Source organism: Chanodichthys erythropterus, chromosome 3 (genome assembly GCF_024489055.1).
Source record: "Chanodichthys erythropterus isolate Z2021 chromosome 3, ASM2448905v1, whole genome shotgun sequence".
Lineage (NCBI taxonomy): Eukaryota > Metazoa > Chordata > Actinopteri > Cypriniformes > Xenocyprididae > Chanodichthys > Chanodichthys erythropterus.
Window position 1 is genome coordinate 26,571,809 of NC_090223.1, and position 21,597 is coordinate 26,593,405.

At 34.7% G+C, this 21,597-nt stretch overlaps 1 protein-coding gene across 4 annotated transcripts; it reads left to right on the forward strand.

The window, feature by feature from the left end:
• Nucleotides 1-442: 442 nt before the first annotated feature.
• Nucleotides 443-19,841, forward strand: xpnpep3 (X-prolyl aminopeptidase 3, mitochondrial). Of its 4 annotated transcripts, none has more exons than XM_067372551.1 (10): nucleotides 443-754; nucleotides 3,114-3,236; nucleotides 4,702-5,115; nucleotides 5,197-5,378; nucleotides 6,904-6,966; nucleotides 11,080-11,193; nucleotides 11,408-11,493; nucleotides 11,610-11,793; nucleotides 15,001-15,121; nucleotides 15,371-16,107. In XM_067372551.1, exons 1-10 carry the CDS (start codon nucleotides 685-687, stop codon nucleotides 15,649-15,651), a joined length of 1,638 nt encoding a protein of 545 aa, XP_067228652.1. In that variant the 5' UTR covers nucleotides 443-684; the 3' UTR covers nucleotides 15,652-16,107. The 4 variants fall into 4 exon arrangements, with proteins under 4 accessions (XP_067228652.1, XP_067228653.1, XP_067228656.1 ...); XM_067372552.1 differs by lacking the exon at nucleotides 15,371-16,107 and adding an exon at nucleotides 19,003-19,841 and having other exon boundaries at nucleotides 444-754; XM_067372555.1 differs by lacking the exons at nucleotides 15,001-15,121; nucleotides 15,371-16,107 and adding exons at nucleotides 11,939-11,993; nucleotides 12,116-12,869 and having other exon boundaries at nucleotides 444-754.
• Nucleotides 19,842-21,597: the final 1,756 nt, after the last annotated feature.

A 21,597-nucleotide genomic window follows, 5' to 3' on the forward strand; every position in this document is an offset into this window, starting at 1 on the left:
AAATGTACTCCTTATCTTAAAAACTGTTTTAATTAATCATATTTGACTAAATTCTATATATTTACTAATCGAAAATGAATTTGCCATCAAAACTCATCTGAATAAAACCCCATCAACACCCTTTCATTTTGCCTTTTAATGTATGGTTTCCATAATTATGTCCCAATGTCATTAATATCATGTGATTCAAATGTTACCTATTTTTCATATACACAAAAATACATAAATATATATTTGGGGAGAGTAAAATATGTATTTTTTAATTTCTAAAACTAAATGACAACAAAACGACAATAAACTTGAAACCAAATAAATAAATGTGTAACCATATAATGTTTGTCTCCTAATGTAACGCTACTAGAAGGGTCCTCCTTCATTCAGAGGCGCAGATTGTAGCTGTCATGACAGAGCTGTCCAATCAGAGCGGTGGAGCCGCTCTCAATCCACCAATACGAGCTCAGAGCCTTACATGAGCAGTGACACTAATGTCACCTTCCACGCGATCATGCTCACATGTGGATGAGTGAATGTGAAAAGAGTTACATGTTACACGCATTGCTTCTTCAGTATGTTACCTTTAGGTTAACAGTCCGAAGTCACTTCGGTTCCTGTGTTTGTAATATGCACACGGTTCTCCCTCATGGTGAAAGCTGAGCTGGTCAGGAATCTCGTGCACTCGCGACAATGTTGTATTCCAGCAGCGGTGCAGTGAGAGCCGCCGTCCTGTGCGTTACCCGCTCTCACTGGAGTCCAGGTAATGCACTACACTCACACTTAGATCTGTTGTCCATTAAAATGTGTTGTTTTAATTCATATAGCTGGGTGGTGAGAACATGGCAGGAACATTGCTGTGTGTGTGTGTGTGTGAATTCATTCATTGTGCATAACCATTTTCAGTTTTCTTTCTCCACATCTAAAACCCAAATTAATATGTTTATGAATAGGCACAAAAGTATAAATTACACACTGGAAATCACCACCTCCTAGACCTCTAATACAGATTCACTTTTGTTCCTCAACAGATCTTCAATTAGTAGTAGTTCAAGTTAAAGGATTAGTTCACTTTCAAATAAAATTTTCCTGATAATTTACTCACCCCCATGTCATCCAAGATGTTCATTTCTTTCTTTCTTCAGTCAAAAAGAAATGAAGGTTTTTGATGAAAACATTCCAGGATTTTTCTCCTTATAGTGGACTTCAATGGAGCCCAAACGGTTGAAGGTCAAAATTACGGTTTCAGTGCAGCTTCAAAGAGCTTTAAATGATACCAGACGAGGAATAAGGGTCTTATCTAGAGAAACTATCGATCATTTTCTACAAAAAAAAATACAAATGTATGTACTTTATAAACACAAATTATCACCTCGTAAGTGCTTCCACCATTCCGCTTTCCGTATTCTTCAAAAAGCTTACGCTGTATGTCCTACACCTTTCCTATTCAACTTACGGAAAAAATTTAACTGCCGCTGCGTTCGTTCCGTAAGTTGAATAGGAAAGGCGTAGGACATACAGCGTAAGCTTTTTGAAGCATGCGGAAAGCGGAAGCACGTACAAGGCAATATTTTGTGTTTATAAAGCATATACAGTTGTATTTTTGTAGAGAATGATTGTTAGTTTCACTAGATAAGACTCTTATTCCTCGTCTGGTATCGTTTAAAGCCCTTTGAAGCTGCGCTGAAACTGTAATTTTGACCTTCAACCGTTTGGAGTCCATTGAAGTCCACTATAAGGAGAATAATCCTGGAATGTTTTCATCAAAAACCTTTATTTCTTTTCAGTTGAACTTGAAGAAAGAAAGACATGAACATCTTGGATGACATGGGGGCGAGTAAATTATCAGGGAAAATTTTATTTGAAAGTGAACTAATCCTTTAAATGTTTTTTTCTTTGTGTTCTAAGTCAATGTTACATCAGAGTTGACCCTGTTTTTTGTCTTATTATCTTAATGTTAACTGGTATGAATAATTGTGAACAATAAATAAGTGCATGCATGGTATTCCAAAGAAAACATAGGTGTTTGTAAACCTTTTGTAAAAGTATAGTAATTTGCTTTACCTCTGAAACAACTTTCCTTTTTGACTGATGTTGATGTTCATTTGAAGTACAGACATTTCTCTTATTTTTTTACACCTCAGCTCTCATATGTGACCCTGGACCACACAACCGTAAGCTCCAGTCCATAAATAATCTTTTCATTGATGTATGGTTTATTAGGATAAGACAATATTTGGCCGAGATATAACTATTTGAAAATCTGGAATCTGAGGGTGCAAAAAAATCTAAATACTGAGAAAATCGCCTTTGAAATCGTCCAAATGAAGTCCTTAGCAACGCATATCCACTCACAGAAATACATTTTTGATATATTTATGGTAGGAAATTTACTAAATATCTTCATGGAACATGATCTTTACTTAATGTCCTAATGATTTTTGGCATTAAAGAAAAATTGATAATTTTGACCCATACAATGTATTGTTGGATATTGCTACAAATATATGTGTGATTTATGACTGGTCCAGGGTCACAAATAGGGAAATCTCTTCACGATCATTAACAATTAAATTAATACTTTTATCAAGCAAGGATTCATTAAATTGATCGAAAGTGGCAGTTAATATTTTCTGTGTGAATTTTTCTATTTCAAATTAAATGAAATGAAACTTCATAATAGAATCTTGATGAAAAACTATCACGGTTTCCACAAAAATATTAAGCAGCACAACTGTTTTCAACATTGATAATAATCAGAAATGTTTCTTGATCATCAAATCATCATATAAGAATGATTTCTGAAGGATCATGTGACACTGAAGACTGAAGTAATGATGCTGAAAATTCAGCTTTGATCAGGGGAAATAAATTAAATTGTAAAATATTTTCATTGTCAAATAGATTATTTTAAATTATAATAATGCTTCACAACATTACTGTTTTTTTTTTACTGTATTCATTATCAAATATATAATGCAACCTTGGTGAGCATAAAAGACTTCTTTTAAAAATAAAAAATTTAACTGATCCCAAAATTTTGAACAGAAGTGTACATCAAATTATGGAAGTAAAATAGGTTGCAAACTGTGTTTTTTGTTGTTGTTGTTGTTGTTGTACAGGGTCTGTGTGGTGTTCATGCAGGAGTGTGTCTGTGAAAACAGGGGGATGGAAAACCAAGAAAGTTCCTCAGAGATACCTGGGACAGCCAAGCCCGTACACACACCCTCACCTCATCAAACATGGTGAGAAAAAACAAGATTGGTCTCCATTTCAACTCTTTTCATTTGAAGTCAAAATCGTATGACTTTCTTAATGTTTGTTCTTGGTCTTATCATTAATGATTATCTTTACACATTATTCCAAAGAAGAAAAAGTTTGACCAAAATGTAACATCTTGCTCCGCCTCTCAAACCTTTGGTTGATGTCACTTAGACCATGCAGGCAATTGGTTTATAGAGTCAAATAGCTATTTAGCCCTTATTTTAGGTTGTTTTAGCCCTTTGTTTTAATGTTGTAGGTAATACAGCCTTTACAAATAGAGATGCACCGATATATCGGCCTATAATCAGTATCGGCAGATAAAAGCCAATTTCACATCTGCTATCGGCGGATAGTTTAAAAATAGCTGATATATATCCTGTCAATTAAAAGAGGGCAAGAAAATGCACTGAATTTGTGAAGAAAATGCTAAGAAACCAGTTTGATGTTCAGTATTAATAGTGATTATATGAATATTTAGAAAGTAATCTTCAGAATTTAGTTAATGTCTGTTAATATTAATTTGAGTAATGTGTTTGTTCATAACTGATACCAGTTACTCTGAAACAAGTTGATGAAATGGAGAGAATAAAGTTTTTATTTGCATTTCTTTCAAAATATAATAATAAAATAATATAATGATTAATTATTAAATTATATTATCATTAATTTAATAGACCTCAAGCTATCGGTATCGTTATCTGTACTGGCAGATAACACTCTGAATAATCGGTATTGGTGGAGAAATTTAGTATCAGTAGTATCTCTATTTACAAAACTTGTAATTAAAGTAATTCAATGTAGATTAAAATGAATTAATAAAACACAATTCCCAGCTAACATTTTTGTTTTTTTGTTTTTTTGTTTTTGTCGTCGAATATTCTGTTTCACTTAGAAATACACTACTGTTAAAAAGTTTGGGGTCAGTAAGATTTTTTTAATGCTTTTGAAAGAAATCTCTTGTGCTCATTTGATCCACAAGTACAGTAATATTGTGAAATACTTTTGCAATTTAAAATAACTGTTTTCTTTTTGAATATATTTTAAAATGTAATTAATTCCTGTGATGGTAAAGCTGAATTTTCAGCATCATTACTCCATTCTTCAGTGTCACATGATCCTTCAGAAATCATTCTGATATGATGATTTGATGCTCAAGAAACTGTTTTAATTATTATTGATGTTGAAAATGGTTGATTAATGTTTTTGTGGAAACCTTGCTACAGTTTTTTTCAGGATTCATCAGTGAATAGAAAGTTTAAAAAAAATCTTTTGAAGCATTATAAATCTCTCTACTGTCACTTTTGATCAATTTAATGCATCATTGCTGAATAAAAGTATTAATTTATTTAAAAAAACAAATCTTTGGATGGCAGTGTACATCACATTATGGAAGTAAAATGAGTTGCTTTGGGTTGTTTAATGACCTTGCAAATGTTCCTCTCATAGGTGAGGTGACACCAGGTCTCACCCAGACAGAGTTCGAGTTCCGCCGGCAGCGCTTGGCGTCTCTGATCGAGATGCAGGCAGAGAGACTAACAGGTTCTGGAGCCTCTTCAAACTCCTCCCACATTGTCATCGTCCTATCGCATCCCATTCGCTACATGACCAATGACATCCCTTACCCGTTCCACCAGCACCAGGACTTCCTGTACCTGACAGGAATTATGGAGCCGGACAGCGCACTGGTGATGTACGGATCGGGTAAGCCGGACCAGGCTGTGTTGTTTGTGCCACGGCGAGACCCGGCCCGAGAGCTTTGGGACGGGCCTCGCTCGGGGAAAGATGGAGCAGCTGCTTTAACAGGTCTGGAGCGGGTTCACAGCACAGAGGAACTGGGTGTATTGCTAAAAAGCATAAAAGGTAAAAGAAAACAGGTGTACATTTACATGCTTTCAAGGTTTACATTTGCATCAGTAGCTTACTCTTTTCTCTTTCTCTTAGGAGGAACTATATGGTACGACAGCTCTCAGCCTTGCCATCCTCGTTTACACCAAAGTCATGTGCTCCCCCTATTGGAAGGACAGCTGACGAAGTCTCTCCGACCTCTCACTCATTCCCTCAGAGCCATTAAGAGCCCAGCAGAGGTCGCTCTGATGAAGGAGGCAGGACGGATCACTGCTCAGGTAATAAATCCCTAATAACAGTACTGTATGTGGCAAATTAAAGGGGCTAGTTCACCCAAAAATGAAAATTCTGTCATTAATTACTCTCCCTCATGTCGTTCCACACCTGTAAGACCTTTGTTAATCTTCGGAACACAAATTAAAATATTTTTGTTAAAATCCAATGGCTCCATTGACAGCAATGACATTTCCTCTCTCAAGATCCATTAATGTACTAAAAACATAAAAACAAAATAACGACTTATGTAGTGATGGCTGATTTCAAAACACTGCTTCAGAGCGCTCAGCATTGTGAATCAGTGTATCGAATCATGATTCAGATCACGTGTCAAACCGCCAAACTGCTGAAATCACGTGACTTTGGCGCTCCGAACCGCTGATTCGATACACTGATTCATTTATGCTCTGATGCTTCCTGAAGCAGCGTTTTGAAATCGGCCATCACTAAATAAATCGTTATTTTGTTTTTTTGGCGCTCCAAAAATATTCTCGTCGCTTTATAATATTAATATTGAACCACTGTACTCACATGAACTGATTTAAATATGTTTTTAGTACCTTTATGGATCTTGAGAGAGGAAATGTCATTGCTCCCTATGCAGGCCTCACTGAGCCATTGGATTTCAACTAAAATATCTTAATTTGTGTTCTGAAGATTAACGAAGGTCTTACGGGTGTGGAACGACATGAGGGTGAGTAATAAATGACAGAATTTTTATTTTTGGGTGAACTAACCCTTTAATAAGAAAAATAAGTTGTTCATGTAAAGATTGATCATTTCAGTCATGAGAGACTTGATGAAAGTATTTAAAAGGTTAGTTCAGCCAAAAATGAAAATTCTGTCATTAAATACTCACCCTCATGTCGTTTCAAACCCGTAAGACCTTCGTTCATCTTCGGAAATGAAGATATCTTTGATGAAATCTGAGAGCTTTTTGTCTCTCCATTGACAGTCTGCACAACTACCACTTTCAAGCTCAAATTAGTCCATAAGTAATCCATGTGACCCAAGTGGTTTAACCTCGATTTTATGAAGTGACATGAGTGCTTTGTTTGCAAAAAAAAAAAACATAATTCACCATTGTATTTACAAAATATTATTCTCAAAGCACATTCACAAGAGCACCATATGTTGCATGTGCATTGTGTTGAATCGAGAGCAGACATTTTTGCTTAAACAAGTGTTGGAGATTAATATTTTGTAAATAAAGTGATAAATTAAGCTTTTTTTGCGCAAAGTACTTGCGTTGTGTCACTTCATAAAACTGAGGTTAAACCACTGGAGTCACATGGATTACATTAATGATGTCTTTACTACCTTTCTGGGGCTTAAAAGTAGTAGTTGCGTAGGCTGTCAATGGAGGGACAGAAAGCTCTCAGATATCATTAAAAATATCTTCATTTGTGTTCCAAAGATGAACGAAAGTCTTACAGATTTGGAACGATATTTTTGGGTGAACTAACCCTTTAAATTTGCCTTAGGAGACAAAACATGTGCTATATTGAGCTATGTGTTTATCTTCAGGCATTTAAGAAGACGATGGCCATGTCAAGAGGAGACATTGATGAGGCTGTTCTCTATGCAAAGGTGAGCCGAGGGACTAAATGCATGAATGCACACACAAACAGGCAATTTTAACAAAAGATTCTAATGTGTTTTGCAACCTGTACCCTGTTATATGGGTGTTACATCAACTTCCGGCATCTTCTGTCCCTGGGTAGGCCTGTCATGATCGTGAATTTTGTTTTGACAATTAATTGTCATACAAATAATTGTGATTTAACAATATGTATTTTTTTTACTTGCATATACACGTAGAATCGCATATAATACAATGATACAAATTGTTTTATAAAACATGCCCATATGGTTTACTTTAATGCTGTGAAATATAATATAATATAATATAATATAATATAATATAATATAATATAATATAATATAATATAATATAATATAATATAATATAATATAATATAATATAATATAATATAATATAATATTAGTGGTGGGCACCGATTCATTTTTTTAATCTAGATTAATCTCACTGTAATCTTGGAATTAATCTAGATTAATCTAGATTAAAATGGCTCATTTGAATTCTGCCGAAGACATTCAGAATATGTGTGCTTCCCAAATAATGACTAAAAGTAATCCGCCATTTTGTCTGACAAAGCAGTCAGGAGTTAGAAGATTAACCTCGGTGGAGTTAAACTTGAAAAATTGTGTATATTGACAAAAAAATATGTGTAGCTCTTTGATATTAGAGGCAAACACTGCATTTTTATCACAATCCCAACAAAGATGTTATGCACATGAGCATGATCAGTTGTTTTTCATTTAAATTACTGTATAATTTTAAGATTAACAGCAAAAACAGCCTGGTCTGACTTTAGCTTTGTGAAATTATGCTACATAAGACACCTGCATGAAATGCAAATTCACTCTCTGACAGTAGGTGGCGCTTATGGAACGGCAGTGATATAGTGTTTCCATGGTTACAGCTATACACAATGCAGCACTGCGCTGGAGATAAGAGGAAAAGCCATCAAAACTTTTCTGAAGACAGTTCCCTTCAGAGATGCATTCATATCAACCCCAATTTAATATTTATATTATTCTTCCTATATTTTGCGAATAGTGAGCTTGTGCATGGTGTTGTATTTTCTCTGCTGGCGCATCTGTTCTCCTCTTTATGTCCGTATTCAGCGTGTGACTGTGTTAACGTCCAGTTGACAGACTTAGTAAATATTTCCTGACATTTTGGGATAAAGCAGTTTGTTTGCAAGCCCGGAATGAAGATAGACCAAAATGAAAACTAAAAAACCTTTGGATTTATGACCAGTGGACTACTGCATCTCAATTTTTGATCATGAACTTGAGTACGCGCCATATACCAAAACGTTTGGAGTGAATGATTAAGATTTAAAGTTTGTCTGTAAAGTAACTTACACCAAGAAATTGGCTTTATAAAACATAATTTAACGCATGATTAAGTGGATGTTAATGATGTTTCTATGAGGATTTTGTCTTATTTTTCAAAGACCTAATAAATATTAAACGTAGGCTAATGATAACCTTACGAAGCTCAACGTACGAGTAAAATAATGAGTAAATAAGGAAAATAACATTTTCAAAGACCAAGAACAGCTTAGGTCTACCTCAAGATGCTTCAGATGTTGAATCCTTTGAAGCCAATTGAAGTTTTGTTGCAGGTAGACATAGCTTGCATTGCACTATGAAGTTACTGTAGCCTACGTCCTTTTCATGTTTATAGCCTAAAAGTAAAACTGTCTTTGACTTTCCATTAGAGAAATGCATTATGCCCTGTTTTCCTGTCCATTTTTTGCATGCGATATCTAGTCTGCACTCTGCCGGTTGCTAATATCTGAACAGACATTTTTTAACAGACAGAGTCGGAGAATCATCAACAATTGCCTCATTGGTTAAAAATCCTCAAACAGCTTACATTAATAATAAATGAAATAAATGACATAAAAATTCAAAGTAATCCCTTTGGTAATCTAAAATACCTTTTGAAAGTAACTGTAATTTGATTACCATCTATTTAAAATGTAACTGTAACGAAATAGTTACTCAAATTTTGTATTTTAAATACGTAACGTTGTTACATGTATTTCGTTACTCCCCAGCCCTGATCATAAGTAACCTGCTCTGTCTTGTCTGTTGATGTGTTGTCAGTGTCCTCTTTGCTCCATGATGTATTTTTCACTGCGTGTGGCCTGACAGCACCATGGCTTGTCAGACAAAGCAACAGTAACTAAGGGGGGCGGGTCTTTGCGAAGGGTCAGTTCGGCTAGGTATACATCCGCGCTAAAATATCAAGGTGAAAGTCATCATAGCTTGCGTAGTATAGACCCAGCTCCCAACCCAACTTTGAGAATAGATTAACGGCGATATTTTTTTTATCGCCGTTAAGAGTCTCACGTTAACGCAGCACATTAACGCCGATAACGGCCCACCACTATATAATATAACATAACATAATATAACAATGTAACATAATATAATGCTGCCTAATTAAATCCACAAATGTTAATTTTGTTTGAAAAAAGACCTTTATATACTATACAACTGTTTTTTTTTTTTTATATTCTTTGGTAAAATGTAATACAAAATAAATGGCACAATTATTGCAGTTATCTCAAATAATTGTGATTTAGATTGAATAACCATGATCAGGGGCTGTATTCACAAAACATAACTCCTAACTTGCCGATTTAAGAGAAACTCTTAAAAATAATGGCCGTGTCAGTCCTAAATTTTTGCTCTTAGAGCATTTCACAGTGTGTTTTAGTGCTAAAACTAGCTCCTAAATCAGTGAAGAGTTAAGAGTAGTCAAGACTCAAGAGGACTCCTAAGTCACTAAGACCAAATCACAAACAATCCTAAAATGGCTGTTGCCGGCAATCTGCCTCGGAACGCAACCATTTTAGAAACATTTCATGATTTTTAGCTTTTAAAAAGGTATTGCCTGAATTGCCAGGGTATTGTGAGTGTCGAGTCTCGGCAGCTTTGTGAATAGTTTTTAAGAGGAAACCCTTACCTAAGAACTTTCACTGCTATTTAGGAGAACACTTAGTGGTACGAAAAAAATGTTTTGTGAATACAGCCCCTGACGTTTAATCAGTAATCATGACAAGCCTAGTCCCAGGTTTTGATTTTTATTAAAACTTTTTTTAAATACATTTTTATTAAAAGAAGACGACACATAGTTCACACCAAAATGAAAATGATCCATAATTCACTCACCCTCAAGCCATCCTAGGTGTATATGATTATCTTCTTTCAGTCAAACATCTTCATTTAAAAATATCCTGGCTTTTCCACGCTTTATAATGGTAGTGAATAGGGGTGTGATTTTGAAGCCCAAAAAAGTGCATCCATCCATCATAGAAGTAATCCACACGGCTCCAGGGGGTTATTAAAGGCCTTCTGAAGCAAAGCGATGGGTTTTTGTAAGAAAAATACACATACTTAAAACTTTATAAACTATCATAAGTGTGAATTTTTACATCATTACAACCCATCATTTCTACAACTGTGAACCATTTTGCCGGAATAACCTTTTTTTCAGAAGTTAGTGTACATGTGTACAAATGACAGCAGTGTCAGTAAAGAGAATACTTTAGATGAACTATGAGACATAACCAAAGAAATCATTAAATAAGTCAAGCTTAATATTTTGTCAAATTATGCAAAACATGAAAACACTGTTTATTTAGGATACATAAGATGCCAGATATGAAATTAGCTTTAGCAAGACAAAGGAGTCGGCCCACCAAAGAATACAATTAAAATGGTGGAAATGAGACTGATGGGAATTTTGCTTGCTTTCATAAAAAATGTAAGTGGACAACTTAAATAACCTATTTAGAGTGTGAACAGTGGTTCACAGGGCCAATATAAATATATTTTTAAGCCTTTCAGAAGTTTTTGTAGCTCCTAAATTTTGGGGTAGAATTACTCTATAAAAAGTTGCCATTGTTTGGCCGTTGTGCAGCACAGAGGTAATGGAGCGTCTGAGAACTGAAAATGTACCACAGAAACACAAATGACGTCAGCGAGCTCTTGGAGAGTCAAATCTTAGTGTACTCTGTGTCCAGCGCACATGCTGACTAACATCTCTGCCTTCTCTCTTCCTTTCTCTTCTGTTTCTCTTTTTGGCTTTCTGAATAGTTTGATTTTGAATGCCGTGCTCATGGCGCAAACTTCCTGGCATATCCGCCTGTGGTTGCTGGTGGAAACCGAGCCAACACACTTCATTACATCAACAACAATCAAATAGTGAAGGTGAAGATCCAAACACACTCATAATCATTACTGGAGCAGGAGGGAGAGTCTACAACTCATTCATAAGATAAACAAGGATGAAACTTGAAGTCTCCCTTCCTTTTTTCTCTTGGTCTATATAAGCTTTGTGTGCATGTTTAGTTTTCACAAGGCAAATGTACGATACACATGACAAAATATTATCGCAATATTGAACTAACTCTGTCTTTCTCAGGATGGAGAAATGGTCTTGTTGGATGGGGGCTGTGAATATTTCGGTTATGTGAGCGACATCACACGCACTTGGCCGGTGAATGGAAAGTAAGTCTGACTTTCAACAGAACTCTTATTGTCTCAGACGTAACGTGGCTTTAATTTCATGCTATTAGTAAGTAATCAATCAGCGCTCCGGTCCTTGCTCCGTGTGCCGTCTCCAGGTTCAGTCCTGCTCAGAGAGAGCTGTATGAGGCCGTGCTGGAGGTGCAGTTGGCCTGTCTGTCTCAGTGCAATCCTGGCGTCAGTCTGGACTATATTTATTCCACCATGCTCGCGCTGTTGGCCCGGCAGCTCAAAGAGCTTGGGATCGTCCCACAAAGCACCAGTGACACAGACACACTGAAGGTACCCTGACTCAGGGAAAGTTCACCCCAAAATGAATTTTTGGATGTTATTCACTCAAATCAAATATCAGCAGATACCATCTTAAATTAAATATTAGTAAAATCACACATTAAATCATGATTAAAATGTAATTTGTGATGGACAGGACTACTTGAGCAACAACTTGGGACTTGAGGGGCTTTTTTTTTACTAAGCAAAAGGTTGGGGGTAGGACACTATACTTTTTTTTAAATTTAACTTTAATCAATTATTTTTAATATATTCAGTTGATCAAAAGTGAAAATTAAGTCATTTGTAATCTTACAAAAGATTTCTATTTCAGATAATCAAAGGATCTTTAAAAATATGAAGCAGCACAGCTGTTTTCAACATTGATAATATTAATAAATAATCAAATCATCATATTAGAATGATTTCTGAAGGATCATGTGACACTGAAGACTGGAGTAATGATGCTGAAAATTCCATCACAAGAACAAATTACATTTTAAAATATATTCAAATTGAAAACATTTATTTTAAATTGTAATAATGTTTCAGAACTGTACTGTATTACAATATTACAATTAAATGCAGCTTTGAGCATAAGAGACTTCTTTCTTTCAAAAACTGACCCCAAACGTTTGTATATTTTTAGTGACGGTGCTTAAGATAGTTTTTCCTTGCTGAAGGTATTACAATAACAGTCAACACTAAAAGTTCCAAGATTTTGCGGATTTCATTCATTTTTTAATAGAACCAAAGCCATTTTACAGACAATAAAGCAGTTCTTTTCTAACGAATCTGCCCACTTTCAACTAATTTTCAACATTTTAAAGGTGCCCTCGAATGTTTTTTTACAAGATGTAATATAAGTCTAAGGTGTTCCCTGAATGTGTCTGTGAAGTTGCAGCTCAAAATACCCCATAGATTTTTTTAAATTAATTTTTTTAACTGCCTATTTCGGGGCATAATTAGAAATGCGCTGATTCAGGCTGCGGCCCCTTTAAATGCTCACGCTCCCCACCCCCTCCCGAACTCTCGACTCTATCATTGCATAAACAAAGTTCACACAGCTAATATAACCCTCAAAATGGATCTTTACAAGATGTTCGTCATGCATACTGCATGCATGCGTCAGATTATGTGAGTATAGTATTTATTTTGATGTTTACATTTGATTCTGAATGAGTTTGAGGCTATGCTCCATGGCTAATGGCTAATGCTACACTGTTGGAGAGATTTATAAAGAATGAAGTTGTGTTTATGAATTATACAGACTGCAAGTGTTTAAAAATGAAAATAACGAGTCTTGTCTCCGTGAATACAGTAATAAACAATGGTAACTTTAACCAACAGTAACTTACATTAGGAACATGCTAATGAAACATTTAGAAAGACAATTTACAAATATCACTAAAAACATCATGATATCATGGATCATGTCAGTTTTTAATCGCTCCATCTGCCATTTTTCGCCATTGTTCTTGCTTGCTTACCTAGTCTGATGATTCAGCTGTGCACAGATCCAGACATTAATACTGGCTGCCCTTGTCTAATGCCTTGAACATGAGCTGGAATATGCAAATATTGGAGGCGTACATATTAATGATCCCGACTGTTACGTAACAGTTGGTGTTATGTTGAGATTCGCCTGTTCTTTGGAGTTATTTTAAATAAATGAGATTTATATAAGGAGGAGGAAACAATGGAGTTTGAGACTCACTGTATGTCATTTCCATGTACTGAACTCTTGTTATTCAACTATGCCGAGGTTAATTCAGTTTTTGAATCTAGGGCACCTTTAAGAAAATGAATAAGATTTATTTTATGCCAAAACAAAGCAAAACAAAACAAAAAACAAAACAAAACAAAACGATTAAATATTTAGCCTGTTTATTTGTTGAATATCTGTGATTTTAAAAGTCTATGCTTTAAAAAAAAAAAAAATGTGTGTATGGATGTAAATGGACATCTTTTGCTGTTGATTATCATATCTTACATACTTTATTTTGTTTGGTCAATCCAGCTTTTTTGAACACAAAAATGCATCCTATGTAAACATCATCCAATGCCCAAAGTAGATTTTGGTTTGCAGTAACATAAAATTTTGCATTAACATAATATACGTGTGTACTGTGTGTTTTTATTATGTATATATAAATACACACACTCATGTATATATTTAAGAAATATTTACATGTATATATATTTATATGTGTATATATAATTCATATATAAATATAAATATTTTATATATAAATTCTATACATTTTTGTTAAATATATGCATGCATGTGTATTTATATATACATGATAAAAATACACAGTACACACGTAAATTATGTTAACGCAAACTTTTATTTTGGATGCAAATAATTGGATTAATCGTTTGACAGCACTAGTTTTTATGCATATATCTCCATGACATTAATTTCATCAACAGCACAGTAGGTGCGTACTTAACATGCACAGACAGATTTTCTCTGTAGTTTGCACGTGCTCATTTGAATGTTTTGCCAATAATTAGTTTGTCCACAAGGTTGAAAGACCGGAAGAACAACAACAAAATATTATCACTGTATATGGAAACAACAATAGACACGCATTAACAAGTGCTAATGTGAAAGGATTAAGAGAAACTCACAACTCTATTTTAAACGAGTACTTTTTTTTTCAGTCATAATTTTTTGAGAGAAAATAGCGCAGACAATAACGAAACTTTCTAGTGTGCACGTGTTGACCGAATGCGATTGATTCCTGTTTGTCTTATAATCGGTTGTGATTCTCCAAAATATGTATTGACATATACTGAAAAATGTGCTACAGGCCAACCTTATACCAACCTGAGATTCAGGTTTACAACACTGAACACCAGGAATTCGAGGCGTTCTTTATTTATTTAAATGAACTTCCTTACAGCTCCGTGGTCAGGAAATGACTATAAGTCTTCCTGTCCAATTTAAATGCCAAAGATCTGCACCACTTACAGTGTCTGTAAAGCACCATACTGCTATGAAAGCTTCATTTCACTTAATGCTGTGTGTTTATGAGGCCAACAAACCAACATGTTGGTCAGTTAAGCCTGTTGCGACTGTAACTGTGTGCGCTTATTTCAGTTTAAATCCGTTTTCCAGTTCAGAATTTTGTGACTGATCACATTACATGCTCTCAATTTTGTTGTTTTTCTCAATGGATGTCTGCTCTCTTCATTTTTTTCCTCTTCCAGGCTGCACGGCAGTTTTGCCCCCATCATGTGGGTCACTATCTGGGAATGGACGTTCATGACACCCCTGAGCTGTCCCGTTCACAACCGCTGCAGCCTGGCATGGTGATCACAATAGAGCCAGGTAGAGTTTACTTTTAATAAAAACAGTGGTACCAACTAATTCAATATAAAGTATTACATAGGCTTCATTATTCTAGGGTTAAGCTTAACAAATTTTACCCTTCAGTTTCCTCTACCTGTAACAAATGTGAATCTGCTGAGGGCTCTCTGGGACATCTCTTTTGGTTCTGTCCGAAACTTTTTGAGTTTTGGAGCGAAATTTTTAGATTCTATTCTGAGGCATATTCTTGTGATCTCTCTCCTGACCCAGCTGTTGCTGTTTTCGGCTGGTCTGACTCTCTTCATGGTATCAGCCGTCAAACTCAAAAAGCTGTCCAATATGGAATGGTGGTAGCTAAAAAAATTATCCTTTGTCTATGGAAAAAGGCATCAAAACCACTTTTTAAATCTTGGCTCTCTGAACTTTCTGCCACTTTGCATTTGGAGAGACTCAGACACAACCTCTCTGGCAATATTGCTGGCTTTGAGGCCACCTGGGAACCCTTTCTTAAACATCTATCAAATGTCAAGGATAACAGTTTAAAGGTCTGACCCATTTATTATTCACATGATCACCATATTGCCCTTGTACACTGGCCTAGAAATGTATAACATTATAGGAAATATGTATAAAACTGAAGGAACTGATGTAACTCGAGGTTGAAAAATCATTCAAAATGTTTGTTTGTTTGTTTGTTTGTTTGTTTGTTTGTTTGTTTGTTTTTTTGTTTTGTTTTTTCCGTTTCTTGTCATTGTCTCTTTGTAATGTTCTATGTTGTCTTAATGCCAAAATAAAAACATAATATTAAAAAAAAAATAAATAAAAACAGTGGTAACAAGTGGAGGAATATGGCGATATCCACGGAATAAGAGAAAAAATGTCTTGTTGTGCATTTGAATGTCAGAATCGGAATGCAAAAGAACATGTTCTTCGAAGGCGGCCTTTAAAGATGTTTATAGTTGCAAGTCATTAAACGGGCAGACTGGACTGATGAATCCTGAATTACCCTACTTTTAAACGGTTATTTCACCCAAAAATGAAAATAATGTCATTTATTACTCACCCTCATGTCGTTCTACACCCATAAGACCTTTGTTCATCTTCAGAACACAAATTAAGATATTTTTGATGAAATCTGATGGCTCAGTGACGCCTCTATAATATCTTAATTTGTGTTCTGAAGATGAACAAAGGTCTTACGGATGTAGAACAACATCAGGGTGAGTAATAAATGACAGAATTTACATTTTTGGGTGAACTAACCCTTTAAAGCACTAATTTGAAATAAACAGTAGATCTACATAATGTTCACATGCAGTTCATAGGGGACATAATGTATTTGCCCTACACTTACAGCATGAAAAAAGTCAGAAAGGTGGGATATATACTCGGCATTCTGAGGAAAAAAGGCAATCCAGATTTTTCTTCTTAGAATCGTGAGATAAAGTCCGAATAATGAGATATACACTCGAAATGAATACTGTTAAACTGTCATTTTCTGCCATCAGGTAGGCTCCGGCCCCAAACAACACATAATCGCTGTTGCAAACATCCAAATGTTCATCATCTGTTTATCAACGAATGCTTTCTAGCAGTCAGTTTATTAAGATAATTGGGTGAAGTTTCATTTCATGCTTTCTGCTACACCTCCTAGGCGTGATTGATTTGTAGCACCTCAAACTTACATTCATCCATCCACAATAATTATTTACCATTCAGTCTTTGTTTTTTTGCCCATAATTCTACCCTTTTCATTTTACTTGCCTGTGTCAGATGTGGCTTTTTCTTGCATGGAGTAACCTTCATCCCTCAAAACAACAACAGACTGATACGTCTCTAGAAAATTAGTTTCTTTTGCCAATTTTTAAAACCAAATTTACTTGTGACTTGTAATGCAAGTTTATTGATGAACTGTGGAAATGACAAAACAGTTACTGAATTATTTCCAGTAACTGTAGTGTCATTTCCACAGTTCATCGAGCAGCACAATCATTTTCAACTGAGCTTTCAATAATAAGAAAAGTTTCTCAAGTAGCAAATTTGAACATTTTTAGAATGATTTCTTAAGGACAAGGTCGAGGTAGCAGTGTTTTCAAAATAATGGCTTCTGAAAATGAGGCTTTGCCATCGGAAATTTAAAATAATAATAATAATAAAAAAATCTAATAAAAAAGGCATTCTCTCCAGTGGTGTTATTGTATGCTAAATCTGTTTTTAAAGGTCCCGTTTTTCGTGTTTTTTTGAAGCTTTGATTGTGTTTATAGTGTGCAATATAACATGTGTTCATGTTTCGCGTGTAAAAAAAACACAGTATTTTTCACATAATTTACTTATCTGTATACCGCTGTTTCCACTGTCATAAAAACGGGCTGATGACTTCCTTGTTCTATGAAGTCCCTCCTTCAGAAATACGTAACGAGTTCTGATTGTGCCAGCGGTTCCTGTGTTGTGATTCGACAGCAGCTTAGCACACCCAGAGCCATAGAGAGAGCGCATCTTGCCCCGGAAAAGTCACGCCTCTTACCATAACATGGAGACGCATGAGCATGAGCATGTAAACATGTCTTTAATTTTACCCTATCAATTTGAGCCGGAATCAGACCCGGTGATTGGACTGCGGGATGAAAATAACAACAGCGTTTCGACGACATGGCGACAAACACACTCTACAAACGCAACTCTTGTGTATTCCTGTGGGCGGAGGTTAGTCAAAAAACTAGGCGTTTTAGTGACGTCATTAAAGAAGGAAGTAGAGGGATGTAGTCCAAACTGGCCGTTCGATGTAGGCGACTTCTGTTAAATAAAACATCTCGCTTGGCATTGAACTTTGAGCTTTAAAATTTTACTGATTTTATTTATACTCTAACAACAACATTACACACTAACTAAAGTTTGAAACATGGGATCACGAAGAACAGGACCTTTAACTGAGATAAAGCTGAAATAAAATACTAGTAAAGTATTAGATGAAAACCTTAAACCTATAAAACTAAAAACGAAAATTACAAATGTTGAATGTTGAAGTACACTGTAAAAAAAGAATGGTTGGTTTAACTTGAAAAAGTAAGTTTCCTGGTTGCCTTAAAATTTTGAGTTCATTGAAATTAAAAATTTGAGTTAATACAATGAAGGCGATTGGTTTAATCAACAGAAACTCAAAATATTATGTTATCTGAACTACATTAATTATCTAAGTTGATTTAACAAAAGAAAAAATGTTATGATCATACATTTTTTTTGACAGTGTACTAAAATTTATAAAACAGAAATAAAATATATTAAAGCTATATAAAAATAAATATTAAAAATATAATTAAAACAAAACTAAAAAATGGGAAAAAGTATATTATTAACTTAAAATGAAAACTGAAAATATAAAATAAAAGCTAATTCAAAATATTAATAAATACTATGATAGTACATTATATTTATATATATATATATATATATATATATATATATATATATATATATATATATATATATATATATATATTTATATATATATATATATATATACTAAAGTAACACTAATTCTCTCAAACAGTAATAATAATATTGCATATTGCTGTTTTCGACTGTATTTTAATCAGTTAAATGCACGTTTGTCATCAGAATCAATTTCTTTCATAAACATGTCTTAGTGATTCCAAACTTTGAACATAGGTGTATATATAACAAATAAAATTCATGGTAAAACAATAATAACAATAAAGGGTAATAATACGGATAAATCGCAGGTATGTATCTTGAATGCACTGTAATGACTGTTGAACTTTCACATACTAGTCAAAGTAACATTCAACTTCTTAGCATTTGAGCTCTACTGCACAAAAAAAAAAAAAAAAAAAAGTTTGTGAAACATAAGCTCTAAACTCTTTTCTCTTGCTCCCATAACCCAGGACTGTACATCAGCGAGGACGATAACTCATGTCCAGAGCGATTCCGGGGTCTCGGGGTACGAATCGAGGATGACGTGGTGATCCGAGACCATGGGGGGCCCCTCATCCTGTCTGCACTCACCCCGAAAACCATCGCTGAGGTGGAGAGAGCTTGCGCACAAGGAGAGGACTGAAAGGAAAGAGTAAAAGATAGCAAATCCTTCCAGAATGAGTCTGTTTCTCTCATTTTTTGTAGGGTTTTCATTAATACCAACCTCAGGAGGTCTGGATCTCACAGAACTTGCTCCAGTTACGTATTGAATCTGGAGGATTAAAGGGATAGTTCACCCAAAAATGAAAATGCTGTCATCATATACTCCCTTTGAATATCATAGTAGGGGGTTGATATCTGCTTAGTTACAAACATTCTTCCAAATATCTTCCTTTGTGTTCAACAGAACAAAGACATTTATACAGGTTTGGAACAACTTTATGGGGAGTAAATGATGACAGAATTTTCATTTTTGGGTGAACTACCTCTTTAAGAGCCGGACGTGTCTTGGACTGCGTGCAACATCTCGCTGATAGCCAGTTCACTCCTACGCTAGCTAATTGGTTCTGATGGGTCGTGTTTTGTATTTGCACACCTATGTTCTAGGATGAGGGCTTATAGGAGACTTAAAATGAGGCCAGATGGAGAAATAAACAGATGACTGTAATTTAATGAGCATGGTAAACCATTTATGTTTGTGAGAGAACTGATCTGTTTCAATGTGAGATTCTGTACTTGTGATTGAGTATGACTTGAGTATGTTTGTCTGTTGAGGTTTTTATTGTTATATATGTGCTTTTTTACTGTTGTCAAAATAAATTTAGTTATTGATTGTTGCTGTAGTTTGTAAAGCCACCTTTATTTCTATAGTGTTGTGTACAGTGGAGATTGTTTCAAAGCAGTGATAAACATGAAAATAACAGCACTGATGAACAAACCAACAAGAATCAAACTTCATCAAATATGAGACATTCAAAAAGACAACAGTGTCTTTATTCAGTTCAGTTCAATAACTGTAAAGTTTATCAATTATGAAATTAGTTCAGTTCAGCTATAAGCAGTGTTGGGGGTAACACATTACAAGTAACTTGAGTTAAGTAATCAGATTACTTTTTCAAGTAACTAGTAAAGTAATGCATTACTTTTTCAATTTACAACAAAATATCTAAGTTACTTTTTCACATTTATTGACTGACAGCTCTCCTTTCACCATGTTGAGAAATAAAGAGCAGAGGCGTTATGTTCACTGTGTAAATATGATGGTTATTATAGTTCTAGACTAAATGTAAACATGCATTTACTCATCTCACTGGCATGAAAACATTCAGTATTCCTCAAAATGAAATAAAAACAGTAAAATGCAATCTCAGATTTTTATGCAAACCTGTAATAATTAACTATATTAAATTACACAAATATACTTTATGTATTTAATCTCACTTTATGAACCAATATCTTTGCTGCAGACCTTCAATGATCTAATTCAACCAACATAAAGTATAAATTACATTATATTAAATTTAGAAATGAAAGAGTTGAACTTCTTCCTGTATCCTATTCTTCTTTAATCCAGAATGGCAGCACAGCTGGAAGGTTTGTTTGAGCTGCACCCTCTACTGTACAGGCATAAATATGCATTTCCTTCATCCCAAGGTTTATTTATTTCACTTTTGGTGTAAAAAGAGCCTTTACATTAGCCAGAAATAGAACGTTTTTGTTATTAAAAAACAAACAAGCAAGCCCAGCCCAGGAGAGAATGAGTAATGCAAAAATAATGTAACATACTTTTCATAACAAGTAACTAAGTAACGCAATTAGTTACTTTTTAGGGAGTAACGCAATATTGTAATGCATTACTTTTTTTTAAAAAAGTAACTTTCCCCAAAACTGGCTATGAGCAGCTGTACAGAAGACAACAGTCATTATTCAGCTCAAGTCCGTTCAATGTTGATTCAGGTCAGATGTGGCAAAATTAATCAATTATGAAACGAATTCCATTTCACTAGTCAACTAAATAATTACTCACTGAATAGATTCTTGACATTTTTTGATTCAGTACATATTCTAAATTCAGTTGAAAGTTTTAATGACTCCATAACGTTTCTGGTGTAGCCAACAGTTATAGTTATATACTAACATTACTTGGTTTTAAGGCAGAGTGGTTTACTATTAAAAGTCAAAAAAGTAAAAGTTATAAAATAAGTCTAAAATATGTAAAGTGCTGTTCACAATACATATACATATCCTCAGTAAGGTTGGAAATGGGAAAAACTCCATAAGAACATCAGAATTTGTTTTGGGCTGCGGTATTTTTGTGAATCTGACCAAATAATACATGTTGCAGATTCTAGCAAGCGTGAATCAGAAACTAGAGAGTTACTAACATCACCAGAAACTAGGGTGATCTAAACAGCATATTTTAAATTATGAATAAACATGTTCTGATTCAGCTGAACTTGTCTGAGCTAGCTGACTCATAATGCCCACTGTCTAAGTGGGCTTTGTGATGCTCTAAAAAAGCCCCTCAATGGGTGTATACGTTTTTGAGCAGAAGTGATTTTGAA

Excerpts from the sequence above, each read along its gene's own strand:
- xpnpep3 (XM_067372551.1), top strand. The coding sequence starts at position 685 with ATGTTGTATTCCAGCAGCGGTGCAGTGAGAGCCGCCGTCCTGTGCGTT. Across the intron at positions 755-3,113 it reads CCGCTCTCACTGGAGTCCAG|GGTCTGTGTGGTGTTCATGC; the intron begins GTAATGCACTAC and ends GTTGTTGTACAG. Across the intron at positions 15,122-15,370 it reads GGTGATCACAATAGAGCCAG|CTGTTGCTGTTTTCGGCTGG; the intron begins GTAGAGTTTACT and ends CTCCTGACCCAG.